This window comes from Tripterygium wilfordii, chromosome 22 (genome assembly GCF_013401445.1).
Source record: "Tripterygium wilfordii isolate XIE 37 chromosome 22, ASM1340144v1, whole genome shotgun sequence".
In the NCBI taxonomy this organism is placed as follows: Eukaryota; Viridiplantae; Streptophyta; class Magnoliopsida; order Celastrales; family Celastraceae; genus Tripterygium; species Tripterygium wilfordii.
This window is the reverse complement of record NC_052253.1, coordinates 3,889,123-3,908,703: the sequence shown is the minus strand read 5'-3', so window position 1 is coordinate 3,908,703 and position 19,581 is coordinate 3,889,123. Positions and strand designations below refer to the sequence as shown.

General features: G+C 36.6%; 2 protein-coding genes and 1 pseudogene across 2 annotated transcripts; 1 reads left to right on the top strand and 2 right to left on the bottom strand.

Moving 5' to 3' along the window:
• Positions 1-1,960: 1,960 nt before the first annotated feature.
• On the bottom strand, positions 1,961-8,831 carry LOC119991675. Its single transcript, XM_038838070.1, has 7 exons — positions 8,260-8,831; positions 7,010-7,317; positions 5,971-6,690; positions 5,333-5,461; positions 4,083-4,286; positions 2,843-3,043; positions 1,961-2,436 (listed from the first exon to the last, which is right to left on the bottom strand). Exons 1-7 carry the CDS (start codon positions 8,528-8,530, stop codon positions 2,305-2,307), a joined length of 1,965 nt encoding a protein of 654 aa, XP_038693998.1. The 5' UTR covers positions 8,531-8,831; the 3' UTR covers positions 1,961-2,304.
• Positions 8,832-15,085: 6,254 nt separating this feature from the next.
• Positions 15,086-17,581, bottom strand: LOC119992091 (cytochrome P450 CYP736A12-like). The gene is made up of 2 exons (XM_038838713.1): positions 16,877-17,581; positions 15,086-16,052 (listed from the first exon to the last, which is right to left on the bottom strand). The coding sequence occupies exons 1-2, from the start codon at positions 17,564-17,566 to the stop codon at positions 15,219-15,221; spliced, it is 1,524 nt and encodes a 507-aa protein (XP_038694641.1). The 5' UTR covers positions 17,567-17,581; the 3' UTR covers positions 15,086-15,218.
• A 759-nt stretch (positions 17,582-18,340) lies between these two features.
• Positions 18,341-19,477, top strand: LOC119991393 (annotated as a pseudogene).
• The last annotated feature ends 104 nt before the right edge of the window (positions 19,478-19,581 follow it).

Sequence of the window (19,581 nt, the reverse complement as noted above, 5' to 3'; positions counted from 1 at the left end):
CCTACCAACACAATACAACATCAATTTCTCACATATCAGATAGTCGCACAACAACCGCAGCTCCATTTTGCGAAGACCCCTCGCGGCTCCTTCTAGGTAATACTCTCCTCTATTTCGCCTAGAACTCTCCTCCATTTTCCTAAGAACTATACTCCATCTATTCAAGTACTGTGTTACAAGTTTTATTTGGTGATTGTAATTTTACCTTTCACAGGTTATCTTTTGGATGATTTTGCCATATAGACATGACCATATTGACATTATGTTGCTACTTATAAATTTGTTCCAATTATTCTATGATTATGTCGAGCTTTATTTTGTGAGATTGAATATTTTTCAGGTCCTGTTGGCTCAATCCTTTCTTGGGTTTGTTTTGTTGTTTTGTGAATTTTTATTACTTGCAATTCTTTTTATTTTTCTAATTACATAGGAAGTAAAAATGTGTTTATAATAAAGGGTATATGAGTAATTGTTTGTTAAATGAAACAATCAAAGCCAATGATGTCTCAAACTCCCACACATGGTTTTAAGCCTAGCCAATCATTAATTTCTGAAACTCCCACACATGATTTCAAGCCAATACAAAACAAACCCACCCCAACCAATACTTTACGAACCAACTTAAACCAATAACAAAAAACTCCCACACAAAGCCTTAGTGATCAATAGTCACCATAAGACATAACGCGTTAATTATTTGTAGAAATTATTGTTTTGATTTGGTAATTTAGTGGTCAATAGTCGTCATAAGACATAACTCGTTAATTATTTGTAGAAATTATTGTTTGGATTTGATAATTTAGTGGTCAATAGTCATCCTAAGACATAACGCGTAAATGCTTGATACCCTCAAAATTTAATCTCATTTGACATTCATTAATACAGGGTGTTGGATGTTACATGTACCTGTAGACTTCAGATTAATTAGATCAAACACCTCACTACCTCAGATTAATTAGATCAAAATGAATCTGTACATGTACCTGTAGACTTGAGATTAATTAGATCAAAATGCATTTCTGTACACGTACCCTTGTAGACTTAATATTGATTAGATCAAACACCTGGGTTCATACCCCATGGTATTTAATTAGGTAAGGGAGGGTTTTTGGGTATTTGGTGCATGGACCCTCGTATAAAAAAAAATTGACAATCGATAACAAAATCATACAAATTTGCCCTTTGAATATCTGATATGGGCATAAATTCAAGCTATCAAATCTGCACACGTAGAAGTTTCTCATATGATGACATGATAAATTGAATAAAAACTCAACATGTGACGATAAAAGTATTATTCAAAGTGGAAATCGAATTCAATACTTCCAAAGTTTAAATGAATTAATCAAGAGAGATTAACCAACTAGGCTATCAATCATGTGGTTCAAAAAAACATCTCGGTCAAACACCAAACATAATTGTACTTTAGTTTACCACTACAATAACCAATAGGCAAATATCAACAATATATTGGATGTATGATAGTACGGGGAAATCAAACATGAAGAGGACAATAGGATTTTTATGAGAAAACATTTGTTACAAAAATCAAGGTAAAATCTCGAATTTATGAGACATCGACATTGCTCAATCAAGTAAAAGTGTAGATAATAAGCCGTGTCAAATGTTGATTGTCCTACTAAACTTGGCATACCGTAGACGGTAGAGCTATTGACAAAGTTTGTTATCAACATCAGTAAATCAAAGATGAGCAAGTTTTCGGTCTTTTGGTCTCAATCAGCAGGCCCATCTTTAATCAAAAGCCCAATGGGCCACCCATTTACGCCTCATAGTTTGAAGACCTTAAGCCCAATTGCAATCCAACAATTAATTTTTAGGCCCAATGAATACCATAAAATGATCAAGCAATCACCTGTATTTGTAAAATTAAGTATCAGCCAATATCTTCCAGTAAGCCAAACATGCACATATCATTTCAAAAGAATAGGAAATTGATCTGAACTACAGAGATGCATGCATTCACAATCAGGTACATGTACAGAATAAGCTCTTTCACCACTCAAGTGGTCAAACAGCAAGAACTGTTCATAAATTTAAGTGAATTAATTAAACCTTTCCAATAATAAATAATGAACCTCTGAAGAAAAAAAAAAATAGTACAAGTGAGAGCTCTAACACCCTAGAGGATTTTAGGTTAGGGAAGGCTCCAAACTAGCACTTCAAAATTACCCAAAAATATGAGACATAAGTCTCTCCCTAAGGGTAAATTGCTAACTTTTCTTTTAGAAAAAAAACAAGGAAAAGAGGAGAAAGACCCCCCTGTAACACTTACAAGCCTATATATTAATATACCCTATTGGTTTGCAATTCTGGTTTTAATAAGAGTCTGCTTATAAAGGGTGATATAGCTGCAAGTAGTGCCTTGGGGCACTCCTCGTGTGGAAGATGGCCACATCCCGATATGGCAACAAGTCTCTGCAGGTGACAAACACAGCAATATTAGACTGAATGAAGAAAGATATAATTTTTATAGTTCATTATTTTCTTCGAAAATATCTGTCCATTAGGCAATAGCCAATATTATCGTGACATCTTAGTTCGACTATTTTAACGTTGAAACATGCTTGCTTTCCAATTCAAAAACGAAGTTGACTATTTATTCACCATGTATATTTAGTATTTATAGGTTAACTTTTCACCACCACAAGGGACCTGTGACAAATAAACATAATTAAGGATAATTAATCAAGTCTAGGTGAGCTTGATTAATTTTCCCTAACAAAAGATGTAAGGGAAACTTCCTCCATCAGGTTAGAAGATCAGAAGGAAGAGACTCAGGATTGTATGAAGTGAGACCCAAGAACAATATGAAGATACTCACAGAATTTACAAATTTTGAAGCCATAGCCTGGATAGATTTAAGTGGGACAAGCGCATCTTCAGCGCCCGCGATGACCAAAACTGGAACGTCATGAACTGCTTTCAGCAAGGACTCCGCACTTTGACGAGAAAGGACCGTCTGACATGACAGTCTACCAATCTCATGCAGTGCTTCATCCCAACCTTCTACACATAGTGGAGCCTAATTGCATAAAAAACAACCAAACAAGTAGAAAGTCACTCATTGAACTTGCATTCTTATTATTTGATAAGCTAAAACAATAACTACGAGTTTTCATTCAGTATGCACAATGCAGTCAATGCTTGAACAAGATAAGTTCCCCTGGCTCCATAGATAGCCATCTCCTAAATGTCTCACAGCTATGCAAAACAAGATGACTGCAACTTGATCAGGCTAAACTTCCACATAACTATTAAATTAGGAATGGATAGATTGTTTACTTCCGCTTTATACTTGAAGGAAACGATCTGGTTTATCTCTATAAGAAAGAATTCTAAGTGGAAGGCCATTCAATGTGATTTTTCTAATATCAGTAACAAAAAAACAGAGGAATAGTTCTGATACGACTTTGCCCAATCACATTTGCATCATCTAGGATTAACAGTATGAGCTTTGATTTATCTATAAATGGCCAAAACCTATCTAACGCTGTCAATAAATTAGTCAGTAAGAACCCTCGTTTCAGAAGCATGTAAAAACAGAGGAATAGTTCTAATACGACTATGCCCTATCACATGTGCATCATCTAGGATTAAAAGTATGAGCTTTGATTTAACTATAAATGGCTAAAACCTATCTAACGCTGTCAATAAATTAGTCAGAAGAACCCTCATTTCAAAAGCATGTCTCTTTCATAATAACAAGGTGCACTTCCAAGCCCCAGCCAATAACATTCTAAAATACTAGCAAACGTATCTCGTTTCATTTATTCAGTCACATTTCCTACATGGCCTTGTCCTCCAATCCATCAAAGAAATAAATAATACCATCAATTAACATCAACCCTGATTGCGCACAAGCCAAGCCATTTGGTCTGGCACAGCAGATCTTTACCAGAGTAATTCTATGCAGAGGAGCACACTAATAAGATCAGCAGAATGTAAATGTTTTTTACAAGACAATAATACGTGACATTCAGCCAAACAACATGCATAATCAATCATAAATTCATGTGGCCAAAAACATGTAACCAAGTTACAGTTAGAAATGGTATGTGTACCTTATAAAGGCTCAACACCTCCGTCGTTAGCTTGATAGCATCATACCATGCACGCCTATTAACCACTTGGGTAATTTCTGTTCGCAACAGGGGACGGACCAAGTGCTTCTTACCAAGTGTAGTACGGAGGAGTATTCTAGCGAACGCTGGGACAACTTCTCTTGACAAGCTAACATTTAGCAAAACCACCCCTTTAAGTGTAACCTGAATAATGCATAAGTACATTAGGAAGTGATGAAAAGCCTTTGCAGACATTCCCCAACTTTTCTGTCCAATTACTAGTTCTTCCTTCCATCTATCAAATATCTAAATGTAGCATTCCATGATATAGCAGATGATTGGAAGAATGACAGAAGCAATGCTAACATTATATCATCAATAAGGTAAGGAAAGAAATCAACACTGGTGCACAAGGATCACGAAGTGGAGGTAGGGCAAGGAAAGGCAAGATGCCAGGTTGTTGGCTGCATTATCCCCATATTGTCGACAGGTTGTTTCTGTGGTTTCGAACCTCTGATCTTAGGTTGCAATGAAAAAACTTTATCACTAGCCCAAGATTTGTCCTAATAATATATCATGAAAAACAAAGGAAAGTTTCATGAAAAGAAAGCGAGGAAATTTTGCTGCCAAAACCATGGGCTCACAAAGTCAATTTTGGCCCTTCCGAACTGAGACTTGCAAACCCCAATTAATTATTTAGTTTACGTATGTCCTAATAGTGAAGCCATCTTAAAACACAATTTCAATGTTCAAGCTTCAACATCACCATATAATCATAAGAGTAGCCATCTTAAGTACTAGGTACCATTAGAGATTCTTCAAAGATGAACTACAAAATTTAATACTTAGTGACTACTTGAAGAAAGTATTATATCAAATTTATTCTGAGCAAGGAAACTTCTTATTGGTTAAAACTTAATGACCCTCAATGCGCAGCATGTGACAGATACATTTGAATAAATGAACCATGAGCCAGGTAATAAATTTGTTTTATAAAAAGACACGGAATCATTTTGAAAGGTAAATGTTGTCGGAAGATTAGATATTTTCTTCGGTTCTAACTTTACAATGGGAAAATGGTATCACGTTTCAAACTTGAAAATATTATGTCAAAATTTTTTTGTACAACTTGTACTATCATCCCAGCATATTATGAAAATGACTTTACACACCCAAATCAAGAGCTAAGCTAAGCAGTATTATTCACACGAAATACATCAATTGGTAAAATACCAAGAAGGCTTACTCACATTGCAACAATTCCTTGATTCTCGAACTTTCTGTGCAGCCTTCAAAGCAAGCAGGCCTCCATCATCATGACCAACAAGCACCACTGAGGAAAACCCCATCTCAGAACAGAAAGAAAGGAGCAGATCAACCTGAAAACATAAAGATCAGAACTTTGAAACCTCATGTGCGTTATCCACACAGAATGGGCAAGAAGAAGAAATAAATGCTTTTTGAAAAGAAGACGACACAAGCACCCATTGCTACACCAGTAAAACTAATGATTTGTTTCGATGAACAAAACTTGTAGCAACTATATAAGAGCAAACTATAATATGCAACAGAAAAAATGAGTAAATTAAAATCATACAGGACACAAAACCTCCTGGGCAGGAAAGAAGGCATGATATGAATAGCCATTCTTCAGTCTAATGTGCCTCTTTTACTTTACCTTCCTCTTCCTTCTTTCTAATCGTGTATTGCAAGACAGACAAGACTTCAGATGAAGTCTGTTTCTAATCGTGTATCGCAAGACAAGACTTCAGATGGAAATCCAAAACCATTTTTCTTATGAGAATGTAATAATTTACTCATACCCAATCACTGTGGACTAGTCATAAACAACAGCAAATGGATCTCAATTACAAAATGGTCAAATTACCTGAGATTCTATCTCGTAAGGATTGCGCAGTTCTTTTTCCTCCCAATCCTTCCGATGTGGTCGGGAAGATAGTCCCCAACCAGGACGATCAAAAGCAGCAACAGTGCAACCAACCTGCCGAGCCAGTAACCCCATCACATGCCTCCATGAAAAGACTCCTCCACCAAACCCATGCACTAAAACAATACCAAACTGCTCATTTTCCTGCATATCTTGCTCTTGAGTTGGCGAGTTCAAATCATCCTCTTCACTGTGATCATCTAGGCTCAGAACAGGAATTTCTTCAGAAAGGACTGGAGAAGTTTCATCCAAGAGTGGAGCATATAGGGAAGAACTATGAAATTGAGTGCTATAGCACCTGTGCAGATGATTATCTGATTTTAGTGCTGCATTAAAAGGTTGCCTGTATAGTTTTAAACTTCCCATAGTCGTTTTTGGTGAGCAACAGTTTGGAGTGGATTCAAGAAAAGCTGTGGAGGATAGAGAACGAGGTGGGGATCCAGGCAAGCAGAGCTTGTAATGTATGCTAAGCCCCTGGCATATTATAAATAAGCTATCAATGTCTGCAAGTAATCTGATAGGGACATCCCCTTCATCATGCGCTGCACTCCCATGCTTTCGCTTAATTTCAGTACCACTCTTGGGGATTTTCCCTACACAGGGAGTAGGAGATCGTGGAACTTTCTGGAAGCCAGAGAAAACATTTTTGCACGAAAGAACCTGTTCATTAGACAAAAGTTGTAACTAAGAATCCATAATTGAATGAAATAGCATGCAACTGTTAAACTAACAAAGACTCGCTAAAGACCAAATAGCAAGCTCAATAGGAGTAAAAAGGTTCACATTTACTCCTCTCCTACATTAATATTTCTTTACAAACTTACAGTCTTACAGTACATATAAAATGCCTGAAAATGCCAAATATGCAAAACAAAACAAAACAAAACAATTTTACAACGGTATAAATGTATAATAAGCATTGCACAGTCTATTCATTCAACAGCTGACACTTGACAGAATAAAAGCATAGCAAACTTACTGCTTCTGGGTCAACACGGTGAAACATAAGCTTCCTTCGGGCTCTGCAGCTTGTTCTGTAAGCAACCACGATATGACCAAGGGCAAAAACTACAGATGACAGAAACAAGACAGGCATTCCCCACGACTTCTTCAAATGGAGCCTTTTCCTTGAGAGCGAAACTGAAGCTTCAGATTCCATTTGAGAATTTACACTGAAAACACAAGCCTTGACCGAAAGTAGAATAATAGAGAAGAAAGAACAGAACGTCACAGTTCCAAGGTAAGGACCATGTGACAGTGCAGGGTTATCACACATTGAATAAACACCTGTGACAATGAAGCATAATAAAGACGGAAATTAGATTAATTGTGATTAAATACAAAAATTAACATATGGTCTAACATGAAAGCAGGTTATCCGACCAATTTTATTTGTACCAATTAAGCAATAAAGTGAGCTTAAAAATCTTTGAGAGGATTGTGAAGGATGAGAATATACGTTCATTTACATTTTCTTAAGATATAAAATTATTTAATTTTAAATCCTTCAGCGTTTCTATACAACCCAAACAGACCTCAAAGCAGCCAACTTAACATAAGATGGCAAGAATACTAGCAATTCTCACAGAGAAATGTTAACATAAATATAAGAACAAATTAAAATTTTGTTTTTCACAGTTTAGCTTAGAAGAAGACCTACTCAAAAAACAACGGACGAGTTTCTTTAGTTGTATTTTACTTTCCCAACAACCAAACAACATGTAAAAGTTATTCGTGCCAGAAAATGGATCGAGTGGGGAATGCTTAAGGAAATACAGGCAAATGAACTTAGACTGGCTTAATCTTCAAAAATAAACTGAAAATAACAAAATTTCAGTATAATAGATTCCAACTTCGAGAAAACAAAATTTGTGCAAGACAGGCAACCCATAGAGATCAGCAACAGCTCAAATGACCAAAAAAATGAAAGGAAAAAAAAAAAGGATCATACGTAAGGAGAAAAGTAATTCCAATTTCTTGGAATTAGATATTCGAATTACTCAACAAAAAAATTAAAATTGCAAACAAAGTGTTTCTCAGCAATGGAAGGTGAGCAATTAATTGATCAACACTCCGTAGCAGTTAAATCCAAAAAAAAATCAGCAAAACAGAGGAAAAAAGAGGAGGATAAGGGAATAATCGAGAAAGCACCGGCAATCGATAAAAACAATTTTATGGTTTAAAAAAAGGCGAAAAGAGAAGCAATGAAAAGAGAAGCCGGTAACGTACAGATAATGATGAAAGATCTGATAACCGATACGAGGGGAATATCAGTCAAGGAGCTCTTGAATGCGTATCGTCGCAAATGTTCCTTGAACCCGTAGCATCTCACGCACGTGAAGCTCGACACCAACACGCACGGAACCAGGACATCAGCAATCGCCACCAGCACCGGCAACGAAGATACCAGCAACGATACCACCATTGCAACCATAAAAAACACCGTCCGTGCAATCCTCCTCAACTTCTCCACCGCCATGCACCCTCTCGCCGCCACCATGATCGCCGTTTCCGACCCCTGATCCCGACTCCAATCTCAATTTCCTTCTATGTCGGACTCGACACCCTAGCAGATGATTCAAACGAATTAACCTGATTTGGCGGCGTCTTGTCGGCCATTCTCCGGCGAACCGAAGCGACGACGGTAACTGTGGTTTCAATTGAAACCGGAGACACTAGTCTGACGCCGATAACCGTGCCATTAACTAGGGTAGCCAGGTAGGGAGAGGAGAGAGGAGAGAGAGAGCAGTTTGATTTTGAAATCAAAAAAGGCTTTTGAGTTGTGTGTTTTTTGTGTCCGTTTCTTCAGAGTTTTGAATTCTCTCTCTTGTTTCCATTTTTTATTTATTTATTCTTTTGTTTTAATTGCTTTTTTAATTATCAGATTAAATTAATAAGAAAGTATTATGCCACTAATCCCCCAATTAATCTTTGTCTGACTCCGCCTGCATTACCTCGACGACCTATATTTTTATCTGGTGGACGTAACTGTCCCGGCTTCAGATCCAAAATTACCGTATTGACCTTATATTATGGACAGAATTGACCTTTCTAGAATATTTGCTGTTTTAGCCTTGAAGATAATGAAGATTATGTTTTCACAATTTAATTTTCTAATTTTGAATGGAATAATAAAGTGTTAAGATATCGATAGGATATTTAAATGTAATATATTAGGAGAAAAAAATTACAATTGTAAATCTAAAATTGGTATTTTTTTTTCTTCATCAATCATCATCGTACATCTTGAATTGACTGAAAATAATAAAAAAAAAGTTGAAATTGGAGAATTCATTTTTTTATAATTTAGAAAGACGACATATAAGTTTATTTTATTAGATATCGATATATCTGTAAATTTTGAGCGGTAGGGTAAATTGAATGAAAGTTGGTATCAAAAATTCATTATGTACTAACAAATAGTAGATACTGCAAACATTTATCTTAATTGTATACATCAATTGATTTGGAAATATTGTTTGATTTTATTAATTTTGAATTTTCTACGCAACATAGTGCCTAATTAATGGATTGATATTACAAATTAGTTTCTCATAATAAAATAGGCTTTAAAGGAAAATAAAGAGTTGTAAAATAAAAGGCCAGGGAGGGATAGAAAGGGCAAAAAAAAGAAACAAGTGTATGGGAGGAAGGACGGGCGGGCGAGAAATTCAAACGGAACGAGTCGCCCGACAAAACGTGACCGTTAGAGAGGTGCAGAAGAGAAGATCGTGGTCCGTCCGGGGGACCAGAAATCTAAAAAATCCCACCACCACCACGAGTCACGTCACTGTACTAAGACCATAACGTGGGGTCCCACTAGAGTGACCAGCCTCTCTGTCTTTGAGGGCCACGCGTCGGTACAGTACAGCCTGCTTGTCTGTCTATATATAGTTGTTTGGTTGTTGTCGCCGTCGTTTGTGCGGCCTCCTTGTGGACGACGAAAACAAACAGACCATAGCAAGTAGCAACGGTTACATTTTTTATATTCCTTTTTAAGTAAACTCTAATTTGTCTATTAAGGTTAGAAATATTAATTATTCATTTTATTACGCATATTGATTATTGGTTTGGATCTGAGCTCCCAAGACTTTATTCTTCCAATATTACTATACATCCCAACAATTGATATCTCAGTTATTAAGTTGTAAATATAAAATTTCATGTGTACAATTCAACAACTAGGATTACGTGGATATCAATTGTTAAGATTTGTATCATTTTTGTTACTTTTTTGGGGTCATCGTCTATGGTTCTCAAGCTCAGAAAATGCATTGATTGTGTGATAGTGAGTGGATTTTTTATTATATCCTACTAAGTTGGGTTATGTCCCTTCAATATGGAATTTTTGGTCTTTAATAAATAAATTCAAAAATGACGGCAAAAGAGAGGAAATTTTCAATAAGAAATTAATAAAGCCGATATTTACAACCTAGATTTTATTATTATATATCATGATTGAAAGTTTCCTTGTGACTTTTGGAAGCAGGAGAGCATGAGAGAGACAAATCGTGGAAATTGGGCGGAAGGAAGAAAATTGGGTCATCATGGGCCCATTGGGCTTATCTGCTGACGTCTGAAATGGGCCCCACCATCTCTTTCCTTCAGATAGCTTTGAAGGAATCCAAGTTGGCTAAAATGCTGTAAAAGGAGATTATGTGGGCCAAGCCTTAACAAGACTCAGTGAGTGTCCCTCCCTCTCCAGCTCTAAAGTTGCATTCAAATTTTGCTTTTGTGGTTTGGGCGCAACTTTACAACATATTTAGCAATGCAAACGCCATAATATTAAAACCCTAAAAGTGCCAACTTTTTGTATTGTTTTCAACTAAAATACCCTAATCATGATACCAACGCGGACCGGTAAGAATGGTGTGTATCACCATGTGATCAGACTTCAAATCACCATCCCCATTTAAAAAAAAAATCTTAATCATGGTTGTCTTTCTTTTCCACTTATTTGTATTGACCATTGTAGAAGATTACACTAATTAAGTGGCCGTTTTAGTGTGGTTCAATCACTTCCTTTACATCTTCTCAGTTGGATGTGATTTGATGTGAATTAATCAATTATTTTGGGCATGCTTTCATGGTTTTAATCATGAATGTTTTGATTCTTCAAATGTTTTTATTTTTTATTGACTAAACTTGTTGTAAGAGGATATGGTACCTTGTTTGTGTAGTTGGTGTGATGGAAAGTGATACTATTTGTTAGAGTATCGCTATTCTAATAGTCTGTTTAGAGGAGAGGATAAGTTTTCGTATGATTAAAAAATTCAAGATAATACAACTTTATGTAAAATGGGCTCTTATACATTGCAGCCTTCATGTCGTTATTTATTTTATACGTGGTGTTTAAGATAAGAGGTAACATATCACCATCACCCTCACTTTATATACTAAGCGAGAAAAGGTGAAGTAGAACGATAGCAAAGGTGATCCCTCTCTCGGTCTTTCTTTGATTCCCTTTTAATCAAACAGCAAACGATTAATAGAGCGGGGCCGGGCTTGGACGTACATGATTTTGGTAGTGTGGTAAAGACTAAAGGGTTTGGTGATTGAACCCCTCTTGTATACTTGACTGGCGTATTGTGTCCCTTATTGGAATTTTTGCACCTCTCAAAATTGCAAGATCTTGTTGATAATTAATGTTACTATTATCAACATCATTATACTAATAAAAATAGTTCAAGAAAAACCAACAATTCTTTTTAATTTATAATAATGAATACTATATATTACCGACATCAAATTTCTTTTATTACATGAGAACCCACAATCACTATCTTTCGAGTGTGTATTGGGGTAAACTCATGAACTCGCGTAATAACTTGCAAATATGTGTGTCAGTCAAACAAACACATGTAGTTTATCCGCCCAAAAAAAAGAACATAAAAATAAGAATCTTTTAGCCAACCAAAAACTGTTGTAAGAACCCCCACAAGCCAAATCAACATTACATTTTTTAAAATTTTAAATAATTTTGAAACCAACCTAATCCTAAAGCACAATCTTTATAATATGAGCACATAGATTTTCTCTACATTGTTATTGTAAAGTCCAGCCAATGTGACCTGCTGTGTGATTCGATTTGTACGGATTTTTAAAAAAATAAGGCATGAGTATCTTCATTATTCCTTTATGTGATTACAACTAATATCACTAGACAAAAAAATTATTAATTTCAAGGTTGACTCCATTAATTTCAAGGTTGTCACCTTAATTAATTTATGAGATATATATTTTTGAAAAACAATATATATAGCCGTTATATTTGAAAATTTCAAATTCTAGAAGATCCCAAAAACCAAGAATTAATTAAGAGACAAAATGGACAAAAGAAAACTTAGTAGTGGGAAAAACTCTGTCATTTTCTTTTCTTATCAGGATTAGAGAAATTCTTACAGGAAACAACAACAAAGAATTAATTAAGTTGCCTAAACAAAACAAGAATCCCATTACAATATATAAAGTTTAAAGTAGTTGAGTGGTTTGAAATGTGGTAAGGATTTTTCATTCCAGGCAGTTGGTTGTTGAATGGTCCGAGTCGCTTGGTTGGTAGGATTTGTAGGAGTTCACTACTTCACTTCACTCTCATTTTTTTTATATATATATATTTTTCTACCCTAGCTAGGAGCAGTCACTTAGAATTAGCCATTAGGTCATCTTAATTAGAGTACCTTAATTTATTTAGTGTTTATAGGCACAACATTTGGTCAATGTATTATTCAACAAAGGCAAAAATGTAAACCATATTCGTACATAAAACTCCCGAGTAGACAAGGTTAGAAACAAGCAAATTGAAACTCTCACATGATATCTGGAGAGACAGTTTCGAAAAATAGAACTTGTGATCTCTAGGCTACATCCCTGTAATTATCATTGGACTACATGTTCGCCTATTAATTTTTTTAAAAAAAATTTATGACGAGAAATTGTGAGAAGTTGGTGCACATATACCTGAATACTTCGATTATAACACTCGGCTAGAGTGGGGGTCACAAGCCTTTGCAGAGTAAGCTTGGTGGTGCTAGACGAGCTAGTGAGTGGCGAAAGGGCTAAATCTCTTACCCCGCATTGCCCAGGGGTTGGGGAGATGTGAAGTACAGTACATAATAGGTTGAACTTCCTAACTAGTGACAAACATTTTTCTTGTACTCAAACTAATATAGATTGGTGTTGGACCTGAGAAGACAAAGTCATGCGAACTTGTATGGGCTAGTTCAAATTGGACAAAGTGTTATTAATGCGGAGGGGCAGGTTGTTACATCGATCATCCTACACCCTCCAAGTACATCGACAACCCATGTGTTGTAAATATAAAAATTGAGTGAAGTTATATCTCTGCAATTCTATCATTAGGTCACATATTATGACGAGAAATTATGAGATTTTGGTGCATATAAACCCGAGTACTTCGATCATCCCATTCCCTCTAAGTACGTTGACAAGTACTTGTGTGTGAAAAATTGAGTGAATTGAATCCTCTGATTGGAATGATTCATCCCAAGCCAATTCCACCCGTTCTCAGTTCTTTCTTGGTCAATTGTGCTCAACTCTTTTGACTGTGTCAATCCTTAACAAAGAACTAGAAACGCCCCCAACGAGGATCGTGAACTGGTCCTGATGAAATGCACGGAAAGCAAAGCATTGCCTCTTAGAGTCTTACTGCACTAGTAATGAAATAAAGTGTTTTAATTAATTAAAAGACAGCCCAATTTAGGTGCAATTGACCTAAAAAATGGGCCATTGGGTTCACTTAACTTCCTTTACGGTGCCAACCTGTCAAGACTTGCAAATTGATACTCTTTTTTGTTTTAACCGAGAACAATATTATATAAATTTATTCTTTATACATTTAATATAAATCTAAATTCGGATTGTTAGACCCGCACGTATAGAAGTTTCTCACTTGATGACAATATAAGTTGGGCCAAAACCTAGTGTATGGCCACAAAGATATTGTTCTCAATGAGAATTGAACTCAGGAGCTTTGAATCCATACTGTTTAATGCCAAAAAAATTCACCTTTTAAGTTATAACCCAAGTGATTTTGCTGATTAATACTACTGATACATGAGAAAGAAAGTACTAGACCGAAAAACATAAATACAAAATCCATTGGTTACCAAAATGTAGACTTAAACTGAACCTGATCAATGCAATTTCGGCTAAATTACAAAATACCATATCGGTTGGGCGATGGGTTGAACAAAGTCAAGCCCACCCCCTTACTTACAACAAGGCATTTTCCTAACCTAATGAGTTGGTCTTTCACCCATAGTATTTGGGTTTGCTCAATGAATTGGGTTTCAGTCTATAGTAGCTGGAACAAATCTGTACGGACCCAATGAATCCATGGAAACCGGATAATTCAAAGTGAACAATATTATTGATACGTATAAGGATATTAATTTTTGATATATTTAAAACATATATGAAAACTGCTAATTGAACAACAAATAAAAACCGCTACTATTTTAGTGACAATTATGAAACTCCATGGTAAGCATAGTGACGGGTTGGGCATTGTATCGCGGCTAGATAGGTATTCTTTATTTTTAATATTTAAAATCCTGATCATCAATTGTTCATTAACACTTGCATGTGAAAACAACCAACACTTAGATTGACTCTCAAGCCCAGCCCATACTAGGCCCAAGAGGCTCAGTCCAATAACCAATCCTCTGCGGGCCCAGACCCGACCATTCTAACTCACTGGTTAAGGTCCAGGAAAATTGGTTGTTGTTAGTTAGAGAATTTGGTCTCACTTATATTGTACCCTTCAATTCCTTTCCTCATCTAAGCAATATGGAATGTGTGTTAAGATTATGTAAATAGTCACCTATCATTTGCGATGACATTATAAGCATTTCCAAGTTTTATCCCAAGCTTCTGGTTCTAGTATAAACATAAATACCCATATATCCTTATGAAACAAAGTGTTTGAATCCTCTGTGTACACATTCATGGCGTTTCCAGTCACTAGCATGGGAGCTTAGTTGCAGAATCAAAGACTTAACACAGAAAGCACAGGTCATGTAATATAAAACGAGATTTTTCATACAGAACGGGATCCAATTTGACCATATCTTATGGATTGTATTCATTATAACTAACAGATACATAGAAATTTATTTAACATGACTTGCAGGAATCAATCAAGAAGTGCATATCTTGGTAGTTAAATCTTAAGAAAATATGCGATACGAGGTGGGTATCGCAAGCAAGTGGTTGGCTTTGGGGACAGCGAGCCCAGACTTTTCAGTCATGTCCAAGTCACTAGGAAGTATGCCATAGGGAAGTTCCCAATTGAAGCAGTGGACAAGCTGTGCCGTAATAAGTCTAACAGTGGTGAGACCTAATTGCATTCCTGCGCATCTTCTTTGTCCCGAACCAAATGGAAGAAGTTGAAATTGATGCCCCTTGAGATCAATCTCGGCACTAGCAAACCTTTCTGGCAAGAATTCGTTCACATTGCTCGACCACACCTTCGGATCTCTTCCCATTGCCCAAGTATTCACAATGATTCGAGTTTTTTTCGATATATGATACCTGTCAATTTCAATATCCTCCATTGATTCTCGAGGAAGTAAAAGAGGCCCAACCGGATGAAGTCTGTAAGTTTCCTTTATCACCATATCCAAATAATTCAACTTTGTCAAATCCGTCTCCTCCACCATTCTCTTCATTCCAATTACACTCTCTAACTCCTCTTGAACACATTTCATTACCCGCGGATGCCTAAGAAGCTCTGAGAATATCCACACAACTGAAGTAGCACTAGTTTCAAATGCACCAAGGACCATGTCCATTAGCATACCTTTGATATTTGTTCGATCAACCAGGTATGATGCCTCATCATTTGGATTCATGGGTTGATTCATCAATGAAACCAATGTGTCGATAAAATTCATATTTCGTCTCGTCTCTGCTTTACCATCCTCTTGATCGTGTTCATTTAAGATTTTTTCTAGCAGTTTGTCCATCTCTTGACTAAATGCCTTCAACCGTCTTTCCAGTCCCTGAGGAAAAAAAAAAAAAATTTGCAGAGATACAAACTGAAAAACTTTATTTTTTATAACAATAGAAAAATACGACCAAACCCTCCACAATTTGGTCAGGACACTTCCAACGACTACAAATCAGGCCCTCAAAAATTAATTCACAAACTATCTCAACCTTTGATTTTATTTTTTAATCGTATTGAAGGTTTTTGACAACTTTTGGAACCTCTTAGAATGGTTTTGGTTGCATAAATACCACTATAAATGATAAGGAGAGCTTAAACAGTTGTGTGGATCTTGATCATGGACTAATTGGGCGGGAGATGGAGCAACGTAGAGTTTTGGTATTGTAAGCATGTCCATGTTGTCCCAAGGGTTATTTACTTTGAAATACCTATAACCTCATTGTATCTCTTCTTGCACACAACAGTGACTCTCGTGAACGTATTCCAAATTGGATGAACCACGTAAAAATAATTTGTTTCTCATGTTTTGTTCATTAATTTTATGTTATTCGTTATTGGTTTCCTTACAAAACTGTCAAGACCTTTGAAGCATGTACAAGAAACCCTTTACCTTTGTACGACGATAATGAAAAGGTTATCGCAAATTGTGACGTGGGCCCTTGCTCAGCCCAGCGTGTGCTAATATCATTTTACGTTATCTCCTGCACTGGGTCTTGGCCCATCTCTCAATTGGTTCATGAGAGTTACGGGGTTTTCAATGTAGCTCTGGGTTTATCAACTAATTGTCCGGTAGATAACCGAATGAGTTTCACATTAAAAAAGGAAAGAAAAGAGAGATGATAATGGAAAGGAAACACGAAATAAATCCATACATACCTGAAGGTCTAATGGTCTTAGATAAGGCACATAATCAGATATGTTGAAAGCTCCAGCCAAGACCGAACCCTCAGCGACTAATCGCATAATGTCAAATTCGTCATCTTTGTTTCGCCCAAGAACCATCTTGTATGTGATGTTCTCTAGTAGCTGACTCAAAGTTAGGGTCAAATCCACAACTTCAGACTCTGCAACTGATTTCCTTAGAGACCCAATGAGCATTTCAAGATTTTCCCTTCTAATGGGTGCGAATGATTCCACCTTGGAAGCACCAAGAAGATGCATATTACAAAGTTTCCTAACATTACGCCAATAAGAGCCATATGGAGTGAAGCTGACGGCCTTGCCACCATAGTAGATATAGTCGGTGGATATGAGTTTTGGCCGGGTCGCGAAAATGGCGTCGTGGGTCTTGAGAATTAGTTCAGCAGCTTCAGGTGATGATACCACAATGGTTGGCTCAGAACCCAGCTTCAAGGACATCAAAGCTCCATATTTTTTGGCTAAGTGGGCTAGGGTTTGGTGTGGGAGGTTCCCTAACAAGTGGAGGTGCCCAATTACCGGCAAGGCTCGTGGACCCGGTGGCTGTTTCTTGGCACCTGTTAATCGGGAATGTATATATGACCATAGAAATCCAACAACTACCACCAAGACTATGGCTAGTATTGAAGGAGACATTAAATGTACCATTTTCTTTTCAGAAACAATGAGAATAGATATCGTATGAGCTTAAATGTGTAGAAACTAAATAAGCAAATATATATAGAGAGAAATTTAACCACTTGGCTAATTCATTATGGAAGGTAATTGTTTGAAAGAACAACTCATTGGGTGAAATGATGAATTTAACCGTGGTGACTATTAGCGCAAGCGGGAGGTCGCAATTTGCTAAATGGATCGTTGTTCAACCCAACGTGTGCGAATGTCACATTGCGTTCTCTTCCACACTAGACTTCGACCCAAGTCTCAACTGATCCATGGGAGTTACAGGGTCTTCCATATGACCCGAAGTTTAATTACCAACTACTTGTTCGATAGACGCTTGATTGATTCCATGTTTGAAAAAAAAAAGGTCGGCAACCAATTTTCCAAAAGAAACAAAACGAAGTGGAAAGTTCTGGTACCATTGGGGCCACGTCTGCATATGGAGAAGAAGAAAGATGATCTGACAGTACACAACTCTTTACAAAGACAGTCTTCTAGGTGGACATATACATACATACATATATATTATATATATATCACTCGCAAATAAAGTCTTGTGTAATTATGTGGTTGGAAATGTATATATATATATATATATATATATATATATATATATATATAATGAGAGTGACAAGGCAACAAATGTTCATGCATGGGCATGACTCATGAGGTGATGGATCATTGATCAACATATATAGTTCTGGTTCTACTGTTATGTCTTCTCATATGGTTTGGCACCGGCGATCGACAACTGACAACATGGCGGAGGAGGAGTACTAAAGGTACCATGGTGTGACCAACACCAAATGAAATCATACTTTGAGACTCCTAAAGCAAGCTTTTCACGAAGAGCTTCCTGCCGTTTGATCAAAAAAGTCAAGGGCACAGTCTACATGACCCACGGCTATGGATGGCTCTTCTAGAAGATCTGCATCAATTACGCCACTTGGGGGAGAGTTATGTCGTCTTTGCCGCTCATCTCCTTGGTCACGGCCGATCCGATGGTCTACGTTGGTACATGGGTAACTATCTTTTTAATTCACTAATACTAATAATATTATATTTTTCTAAATTCAAATTGTGTAGCTTCAGTGCTTGATTGTTTATGAGTTTACTTAAAAAATGATGATATTAGTTCTACATTTTGAAGGGCAAGGAAAATGTATTTTTGGTCATTGAAATACTATTTTGGTCTTTAATTATCTTTTTATAATAATTTTCAATAATAAAAAGATGTTACAGATTCCCTCTCCATTAGAGTTGAATTTTCGGCTGGATAATCATTTATCCAAACTCTTAAACCGCGTAAACTCTTTGATGAACGGACGAAAGTGTGAGAACCACCCCAGTCCAGCACAAAATTAGCTAGGTTGTTATAAGAGTCCATGGATGGGGGTGGGGCCATAACAATGTCGATGTACTTTCAATTAGAGCCCAATATGTGGATGGGCGGGCTTGATCTTCTCGGCCCTAGCCTTGTTGTAATCCTAGAAAACATGAAGCCCAGCAAGGTCATATTATTCATGTACGGACTATTATTTGGATTGGCAGATACATGGGCAGCAAATAGCAATGCCTGATAACAAAATGGTAGGAAAAGAAATCAAAGATCCTGAAAAAATTGAAAATGATTGCTTCTAACCCAGGAAGGTGCACAGGGCAACCGAGGGTGGGCACAACGAGAGAAATTGCTAGGGTGTGTCAATACATACATGATCATTTCTCTAAATATACGGTGTCGTTTTTGGCGGTACACGGCACGGTGTCCTACATCATCCCAGTTGTTACGAGGGGGTGTACCATTCTCTTATACAAGGAGAGATGGATAAGAATGCTATTGTTGTGTTGAAGGATATAAGACCTAGTTGTATTGATAATTCATATCATTTTTTTTAATTGAGAACGACAATATACAAACTGACGACAAAGCTATTGTTTATCGTAGGATGCTAGTGAATATGCTATCTAAAATGTTATATTAAATCGCTACAAAATAAGTC